Consider the following 10,057-nt stretch of genomic DNA (forward strand, 5'->3'; position numbering starts at 1 on the left):
ACGAGGGGGAACCAGAGCTGGGGCTGGAGAGCAGACAGGCCCACAAGGGGGGAATAGCTGGGGCTGGAGAGCAGACAGGCCCACGAGGGGAAACAGAGCTGGGGGCTGGCAGCTGTCCTGCTGCCTGGGGTGTTGAGAGCTGTGAGTGGCCATCCTGGGGTAAAAAACACATGTGTGAAAATAATTTCCTAATTCTACTGAGAGGTGACATGGAACTGATGACCAACAAACAATGATCTGAGGAACAATCCCAAGAATCTACCTCAGAACTTTAGAATGTATAAATTTTGTTTCACATTTTGTTAAATTAATTAAAGTCTGTCACAAACCCAAATTTGAATTTTCTCTTTAGCTGAACATGTTAATCTTGAAATTTAGAAATTTAGATAAGATCTGTAGATCTTTTTGTTTTGTTTTGTCTTTTAATTTACACTATGTCAGTTTTTGAAATCTTAAGCTCTTCAAATTGATACATGGAATTTTTATTTCCAATTTGGGGAAGCCATGTAATTCCAAGCAAATGAGACCTTTGCCAGGCTGATGTGAAAAATCCCCTCAAGTCTCCAGCAGTCTGCAATACCCATCAGTATGCCAATAATACTGATTAAATGAATCAAGAAGCATAGTTCTTATAAATTTTGATTAAAAAACCCCCTATTAAAATGTTTAATTCTAGATCCTAAACACATTCTCACTTCAGATCACAGCCTTCAACAGTGCACTCTATACACATCTACACAATCCATTTTCCAACAAGAAATATACTGAAGGAAGAATGACTTTCAAAACAAACCAGCCTTAACCAGGCAGATGCCTTCGTGGTCAGTGAGCTGCCCCAGCATTCAGGATACAGTGAATGTGGAGGCCTGGTGGGGGGAGATTGAGGATGGGACCCCCAGGTAAAGGGTTAAGGTAGAAAAGGCCTAAAAAGCAAAAGATGGGCTTTTTATGACACTTCTACCCCCAACCCCAGTCTAACATCTAATAGGTCATCTAATTTAAGGAAAAAAAATATGAAAGAAGAGAATAATCATCTGACAATTTCTGAACAAGTATGACATAATAGCTTAAACACAGAAAATCCCTTTTGGGAATAAAAAATATGATCAGAATAAAGTTATGCAGAGTATAGTTCCTGAGGGGTAAACCGAGCTCCTTTCCAACAGTGCTCTGGTATCAACGCCACCATTCTGCCCCCAGGCACTCAGACCTGCTTTTATCATGCCCTCCTTGATGGGGACAAAATGATCAAGAATAATACCAGGTTTCTGCAGATAAATAGACCCATAATCTGGTCACAATCAGTTTTCCAGTTGACTTCTTTCCTACCAAATATTAACAGAAAATTTGCTGATAATTTATTTATTATGTGTCAGGCCCCTTATTAGGCCCCTGAATTCTTTCTCTCTTCCTTTTTTTTTTTCTGAATTCTTATCTAAAACACACAACAACCCTGTTAGTGAAAATTATTCCTGATTTACAGATCCAGAATCTGAGGCTCACAGAGCTTAAATGACTTGGCAAAGGTCACAAAGGCAGCATGGGAGGGCCCCAGACTAAAGTCAAGCCTGCCCTCAGCCTGTGAGAACCAGAGACTGTCCCCTGGGAGAGCCTGGCTCCTCGTCACGACAGTAGAGACTGTCCCCTGGGAAAGCCAGACTCCTTGTCATGATAGTAGAGAACGCCCCCTGGGAAAGCCTGGCTCCTCACCATGACAGCAGAGACCCTCCCCTGGAAAACCTGGTGCCTCATCATGACAATGACCTATGCTACATTGCTTGGCAGCCTGTCATAGTGCTCAACTTACACAGTCACAGCTCAACTCCTTTTTACTAAGAAAGAAGAGGATAAATGAGCATAACAAACAAATCCACTTAAAGTTTTCACTGTCTGCCAGCTCAGTATGAGTCAGACATATAATAAGGCTGTCAAAAATGTTGCTCAGTATGAAGAACAGAGAAGGAGATGGTCTTGCTGTGCTCTGAGCCACCAGACAGACCATACTTGGAGGTCTGGCACCACACCTCCGAGAGGCTATAAAGAAGCAGAAATTGTCCCAAGAGGAGGATGAGGGGGGTCATAGCAAACTCATGCTACTGAGAACAATTTGAATGAAGGTGAGGACAGTTAAAGAAGAGACAGCTGATGCTATGAGACAATGATGTTTAGGCCCCTCTGGGACTTAATCTATAGGATTTTGCATTTTGAAAAGGCTCTCCAGGCAACTCTAACATACACCTACACTGACATTTACGAATCACTGCATGAAGACAGAAGTTTTCAAAGGGTAACATTCATTAGAATCTCCTAGAAAACTAATAGGCCCCTCCCCTAAAATTTCTGATAAGCGGTCTGGGGCCTGATAATTTGCATTTTAACAAGTTCCCCGTGATGCTAATGCTGCTTGTCCAGGGACCACACTTTGAGAACCATTACTGTCAAGGAAGTCTTAGGGTTGACTGAACTGAGTTCAGATACAGACAGGTTTTGAGTTCAGATACAGACAAGTTTTGACAAAGTATAATAGAAACACTGTAAAGCAGTTATTCACAAAGCGATGAACTGCCTGGTGAGTGGCAGATGGGCCACCACCCATGAATGTCACTGAAGATGCTCATGCCAGACCTCGGGAAGAGGCAGCACCAGTGACTGGCCCATCTTTCAGCTGGCATATCTATGATTCTACCTGGCTAGAAGCATGCAAAAGAAAGTCAGTGTCCATTCTGAATAATATTTGTTCCCTTCAAGCAAACATACAAATTCAATTTTAAACTCTGTTATAAACTCGAAAGTAATACCCTTAAAAATAACTTTTTAATTCCAGTTAAGTTTCTACAGAGTGATCAGCAAAGTAATGGATGGTTCTTTCCATTTCACCAGTGGAGCAATGGAGACACCCCAGACAGCCCCCGGGCACTAGTGGAGCAATGGAGATCCCTGACAGGCCCCATGCACCAGTGGAGCAATGGAGACCCCTGACAGGCCCCATGCACCAGTGGAGCAATGGAGACACCCCATAGGCCCTGGGCACCAATGGAGCAATGGAAGCCCCTGATGGGCCCCAGGCACCAATGGAGCAATGGAGACCCCTGACGGGACTCATGCTGCATCAGCAGGATTACTGGAGAGGTGCACACCCAGGCCTGATGACACAGAGGAAGGGTGGACTCTGAGAATTGTGTGTAACAGCTGTGGGTTAAACAACAAAAAAAACAGAAATAAGTCCTTTATCCATGCTCAAGGCCTACTTAAAACGTTTCATTCTACATTTTTTATTTAGATTAGACATCATGATCTATTTATGGGACATAAAAGGTGAAGCAAAAGTTGATACAAAGAAAATTATGGCCTTAGCTCCTTGAAATACTCACTTTGTATTTCACCATAATTATTGCAACTGTGCATGTTTTAAGACTACTGACCAGCATTCTCCTATATATTACAGTACCCACTTGTGTACTATAGAACTAAATTCCTAATGCTTTACAAAGATTGGTCTTAAATATAAATTATTTTAATATTTTAAATATGAAATGTCCAATTTATAATTTATTGAATTTGCCAGCAAAGACTCTAGCCAACTTTTTTTTTTGGCCAGGCTCAAATGACTAGGTGACAAGGGCCAAATATGTGTCTTCAGCTCCTTAATTCCATGCAGCCTGTCTAAAATGGCATCTTACAACCCACCCTACAGGATGAGAAGGTGACATCCTCCCAATGCGACTTTCTTTTCACATTAACTCTGATATATCAATACTGAATTAAGGCCAGGTACAGTGGCTGACACTGGTAATCTTAGCACTCTGGGAGGCAGAGGCAAGAGAATCACTTGACCTCAGGAGTTTGAGACCAGCCTGAGCAAGAGCGAGACCTCATCTCTGTGAAAAAATATTAATAGAAAAAATTAACTGGGTGTTGTGGCAGGCACCTATAGTAGCTACTTGGGAGGCAGAGATTGGGAGGATTGCTGGGCCTGTGAGTTGGAAGTTGCAGTGACCTACTATGACACCACTGTACTCTAGCTGGGGCATGAGAGGAAGACTCTGGAAAAAATACCAAACTGAATTAATTATTTATGTTACAAACTTTTGAAATAGAGTCTTGAGGTTTTTATTGTCCAAATATAAGATCATCTTTCCATAGTTGCTATATTAACTATATAAAACCATTCCATCTTCTCCATAACAGTTATCCTTTCAGTTATTTTCTAGTATGTTTTTAAATCACAGTTATATAGAAGATCTTTCTGAATATTTCAAACATAATTAGCATTTCCTTATTAAACATTCAAGCATAACCTTGTTACACAAAGATTCTCAACCTCTTTTCCTAAATCTGAGCCCTTGAGTTTTAGATTGTTTTTAGAAGTCCCTTGACTTTGGGATGTCAAGGTGCCCTTTCAACAGGGTGGTTCTTCTGTAATCATTTCAGCCATCCCTCAGGTAGGCTTACAGGAAGAAGCCATACCCCCGGCCACCACCTTGCTCCTAAAGCCCTTTTATACTTTCCAACTTGAATGTCCAGAGGTCTGACCTGAAGTTGTGAGTCCACTCTAGGGTAAAGATGGGTAAGGGTCAGAGTGGACACAAAACCTTCCTGTGAGCGCCTGAACAAAGGAGTTTTTTTCATAGTCTCTGGCCTAAGGGATAAAGTTGAAACAACACTCTGGACATCTGGTCTCCTAGAAGCAGCTGAAACTGACACTTGCCAGTTGCCACTTGTCAATTCCCCTGGAGGTTTACTTTTGCCACTGTGTCAATCTAGCTTTATTTCTGCTTCTTTGCACTCACCTGTAGGTGGTTTCTGGAAGGAGATCTCTTACAACATGAGTGGTGGTATTGCCCACAGTAACGTTCGTGTCTCCAAGATCAATGTTATAAGCAAGGATTTCAGACCCATTGCTGCGTGGCGCTACCCAGGTCAGCACAAGGCACACAGAAGGTGAATCGGGATGGGTACCAAGGGGGTCCTCCTCCAAGACACAGAGCGCAGAGACGGGGTCAGGGGCAGATGCTGGCGTCTGGCAAAGGACAAGCTCACTGTACGGCCCTGCTCCTGCTTGATTGAAGGCCTATAACAGACAGTAAGACAAGGCCACAAGGCACCATTAGCACACGCTGAGGCCTCCAAGTCACCTGCCATTGGATAGAGCTAAAGTAGTACACCATTTACCTCTGGACAGATCAGCAGAAATAAAGCCTAGAAAATGCCCACTTCCATATGAGGGTCACTTTTTGAGAAATGACCTGTGTCCACCCTTGCCCCACAGTCCACACTCACAGCAGTCAGAATATGACCATTAAAACAGGAGCCAGGCTGTTTAGTTCAAATTCCTTTAGCAGCTTCAATCCAATTCAGAATAAACTTCAAAGTCCTTAAAAGGCTCGCAAGACCCTATTCTGATCTGCTCACTACCTTCACCTTCAACAAAACCCATTAGCACTTGCTTCCTCACGGGTCACTGCCCCTTCACTCAGTCCATGCAGCTGCACTGGCTCCCTGATGTCCCATGAGGACACCACCTTCACTCCCACCTTAGGACCTTTGCACTTGCTGCTCCTGTCCAGAAAGCTTCCCCCAGACGGCTACACAGACTGCTCAGTTATCTCCTCTAGGCCTCTTTTAAGTGTTGGCTTTCCAGCAAGCCATCTCTGGACATCACATTTAAACCTGCAATCCCTTGCACTACCCAGCCCCACATCCTCATTTCTTTGCTGTCTTTTATATCAGAGCACTCATTGCGGACACAGTATACAGCTGGTGTATTCACCTCCCCAAAGTGAATGCAAGTCATAGGAGGCCGAGGGTGTCTGTTTGCTTACCGCTATGCCTTGACTACGGGAAAAGTACCTGCTACCCATTACGAGATCAAGAAATGTTACCACATATATCTTTTTCTTGTAAAGAGAAAAATGTCTAGCGCCTTTTAACAAAAGTCAATGTGCTCTAAAGTGAGTTCTGATCAACTTCATAGGAAAGCTCATGAGGTCAAATCACAAAACTAAAGGAAAGTAGTCTGAATTCCTAAATGGCTGAAACTGAACTTGTGACTCCTTTATTAATTCAAAGATGTGAACTAGGAGTGTTTATTCGAAATCACAGCTGAAGCTCTGCTGTAGTATTTTGCTATATTTAGTCTTGTTTTATAACAATATTTCAACTTTCTTTTTGAAAGAATTTAAACATCACAAATTGTTTATGAGCATACACACATATATTTGAACATTTTGTTTTTGATATGTATTTATTACAGTGGGAGAAAATAAGACATGTGGAGCCCAAAGTTTGTATCAATTAAAGCTTTCTATCAGCTTATAACACAAAGAACATGGCTGCTAAGAAGTGGAGTTCAGTGAAACCTTGACTCCTTCATTTAACAACTGTGCGAACTTAGGCAAATGAATCTCTCTGAGCCTATTTCCTCAGCTGTAAAATGGGACATAACATCTAATTCAGGAGTTACTATAAAGATTAAATAAGTTAACATATAAAATCCTGGCATAGTGTTGGGCTGACATAGGTGATTCACTTCTTCCCCACTGGGAAATCATGTACAAATGACATGTTTTTCTACTTTTTCAAAACTTTATTTTTAACTAAATTTATATTTACAGAAAAGTTTCAAAGAAAGTACACATTTCCATGTATCTCCCACTTTGTTTCTCCTAACTTTAATAAATACTTTACATAACCACAGAATAATGAACAAAACTAGGAGTTATCATTGGCACCATACTATTCACAGCATACAAACCTTATTACAATCCTACCAATTTTTAAAATAATGTTCTTTTTCTATTATAGGATTCTACTTTCTTTTACACTGGGCTGTTTCTATGGAAAATACATTTTTGATTTACACCCTTACTATCACCAGTTTTCAAAGAAAACTTAGTTCAAAAGCATCTTTTTCTATTTCAGTATGCCATATTAATACAGTGTGCCTCATGAGTAGAATTACACATTGTTGACAAGAATATAAAAATTCAAAAATTCCTGAGCAAAACAAGAAATATTTTATCCAATCTTTATCACATAGCATAGATAGAAATTACAATGATTAATTTTAAGGTGCCAAATATTCAAAAGATATTCACATTTAAGTTGACTTTATAGTAATGTCTAATAAGTATAATTCACATTTGGTCCATAGAAACTAAGAAATGAACATACGTTGAGGAGACCCTATTCCTGGTAATACTTCTTTAGCATAGCAATTTTTTTTATTTTTTTATTTTTTTTATTGTTGGGGATTCATTGAGGGTACAAGAAACCAGGTTACACTGATTGTATTTGTTAGGTAAAGGCCCTCTTGCAATCGTGCCTTGCCCTAAAATGTGTATCACACACTGAGGTACACCTTCCCTCCCTCCCTCCTTCCCTCTCTCTGCTCTTCCTTTCCCCCACCTCCGACCTCCTTCTCTTTCTCTCTGCTCTCCCCTTCCCCCACCATGTCATTTATTATCATTAATTGTCCTAATATCAAAATTCAATACATAGGATTCATGCTTTTCCATGAATGATTGTGATGCTTTACTAAGAATAATGTGTCCCACTTCCATCCAGGTTAATCAAAGGATGTAAAGTCTCCATTTTTTTAATGGCTGAATAGTATTCCATGTTAAACATATATCACAGCTTGTTAACCCATTCCTGGGTTGGGGGGCATTTAGACTGTTTCCACATTTTGGCAAATGTAAATTGAGCTGCAATAAACAGTCTAGTGCAAGTGTCCTTATCATAAAAGGGTTTTTTTCTTTCTGTGTAGATGCTCAGAGCATTGCAGGATCAAATGGGAGGTCTAGCTTGAGTTCTTTGAGGTTTCTCCATACTTCCTTCCAAAAAGGTTGTATTAGTTTGCAGTCCCACCAGCAGTGTAAAAGTGTTCCTTTCTCTCCACATCCATGCCAGCATCTGCAGCTTTGAGATTTTGTGATGTGGGCCATTCTTGCTGGGGTTAGATGGTATCTCAGGGTGGTTTTAATTTGCATTTCTCTAATAATTAGGGATAATAAGCATTTTTTCATATGCTTGCAGTCATTTGTCTGTCTTCTTTAGAGAAGATTTTATTTATGTCTCTTGCCCATTGATATATGGGATTGTTGGCTTTTTTCATGTGGACTAATTTGAGTTCTCTATAGATCCTAGTTATCAAGCTTTTGTCTGATTTGAAATACGCAAATATCCTTTCCCACTGTGTACTTTGTCTATTTGCTTTGGTTGTTGTGTCCTTAGCTGTACAGAAGCTTTTCAGTTTAAGTCTCATTTGTTTATTTTTATTGTTGTTGCAGTTACCATGGCATTCTTCTTCATAAAGTCTTTCCCCAGGCCAATGTCTTCTAGTGTTTTTCCTATGCTTTCTTTGAGGATTTTTATCATTTCATGACTTAAATTTAAATCCTTTATCCATCTTGAATCAATTTTCATGAGTGAAGAAAGGTGCAGGTCCAGTTTTAGTCTTTTATATGTGGATATCCAGTTCTCCCAGCACTATTTATTAAATAGGGAGTCTTTCCCCCAGTGTATATTCTTGCTTGTTTTATTGAAGATTAGGTGGTTCTAAGATGTTAGTTTCATTTTCTGGTGTTCTATTTGATTCCAAATGTCTATGTTTCTATTTTTGTGCCAGTACCATGTTGTCTTGAACACTATGGCCTTAGAGTATGGCCCCAGCTTTGTTTTTATTACTAAGAACTGCCTAAGCTATACAGGCTTTTTTCTGGTTCCATACAAAATGCAGAATCATTTTTTCCCAATCTTAAAAGTATGATGTTAGTATTTTAAATACAGATGGCATTGAATCTGTAGATTGCTCTGGGAAGTACAGACATTTTAACAATGTTGATTTTTCCCAGCCATGAGCATGGTATGTTCTTCCATTTGTTAATATCCTCTGCTATTTCCTTTCTTAGGGTTTCATAATTTTCTTTATAGAGGTCCTTCACTTCTTTTGTTAGGTATATTCCTAGGTATTTCATTTTCTTTGAAGCTATGGTGAAGGGAGTTGTGTCCTTAATTAGCCTCTCATCTTGGCTGTTATTGGCGCATATCCTGAGACATTACTGTATTTTTTGATGACTTTGAGGTGTCTTATGGTTGAATCTTTGGGGTTCCCTAAGTATAAGATCATATTGTCAGCAAAGAGGGAGAGGTAGACCTCTTCTGCTCCCATTTGGATGCCCTTTATTTCCTTCTCTTGCCTGATTGTATTGGCTAGAACTTCCAGCACTATGTTGAATAGTAACGGTGACAGAGGACAACATTGTCTGGTTCCAGTTCTAAGTGGAAAAGCTTTCAGGTTTACTCCATTCAGTAAAATATTAGCTGTGGGGTTGTCATAGACCAGTTTAAGAAATGACCTATGCCTATACTCTTCGGTGTTCTAATTAGAAAAGGATGCTGAATTTTATTGCATGCTTTTTCTGCATCTATTGAGGGGATCATATGGGCTTTGTTTTTGCTTCTTTTGATACAGTGAATAATGTTTATGGACTTGCGTATGTTAAACCTGCCCTGCATCTCTGGGATGAAACCTACTTGATCATGATGTATGACTTTTTTTTTTTGAGACAGAGCCTCAAGCCTCCCCCTGGGTAGAGTGCTGTGGCTTCACAGCTCACAGCAACGTCCAACTCCTGGGCTCAAGCGAGTCTCCTGCCTCCGCCTCCCAAGTAGCTGGGACCACAGGCGCCCACCACAAGGCCCGGCTATTTTTTGGTTGCAGCCGTCATTGTTGTTTAGCGGGCCCGGGCTGGATTCGAACCTGCTACCTTAAGTGTATGTGGCTGGTGCCTTATCCACTTGAGCCACAGGCGCCAAGCCAATGTACGACTTTTTTGATGATAAGCTGTAATCTACTGGCTAGGATTTGGTTGAGAATTTTTGCATCTATATTGATTAGTGAAATTGGTCTCAAGTTCTCCTTTTTAGGAGAACTTTTAATTGGGTCTTTTCCTAGTTTTGGTATCAGGGTGATGTTTGCTTCATAGAACGTGTTGGGAAAGATTCCTTCCTCCTCAATTTTTCGGAATGATTTCTGCAGTATGGTAATAAGCTT

At 40.4% G+C, this 10,057-nt stretch overlaps 1 protein-coding gene across 2 annotated transcripts in view; it reads right to left on the reverse strand.

The window, feature by feature from the left end:
• Positions 1-10,057, reverse strand: part of FNDC3B (fibronectin type III domain containing 3B) — a 371,182-nt gene that overhangs the window by 41,661 nt on the left and 319,464 nt on the right. For both annotated transcript variants that reach the window (XM_023515748.1, XM_003794293.3), the window contains exon 22: positions 4,791-5,071. In XM_023515748.1, the coding sequence (XP_023371516.1) occupies positions 4,791-5,071 (281 nt within the window). The remainder of the gene's footprint in view (positions 1-4,790; positions 5,072-10,057) is intronic.

The sequence above is a fragment of the Otolemur garnettii genome, unplaced genomic scaffold (assembly GCF_000181295.1).
Source record: "Otolemur garnettii isolate 467f Iridium unplaced genomic scaffold, OtoGar3 scaffold00078, whole genome shotgun sequence".
NCBI lineage: Eukaryota > Metazoa > Chordata > Mammalia > Primates > Galagidae > Otolemur > Otolemur garnettii.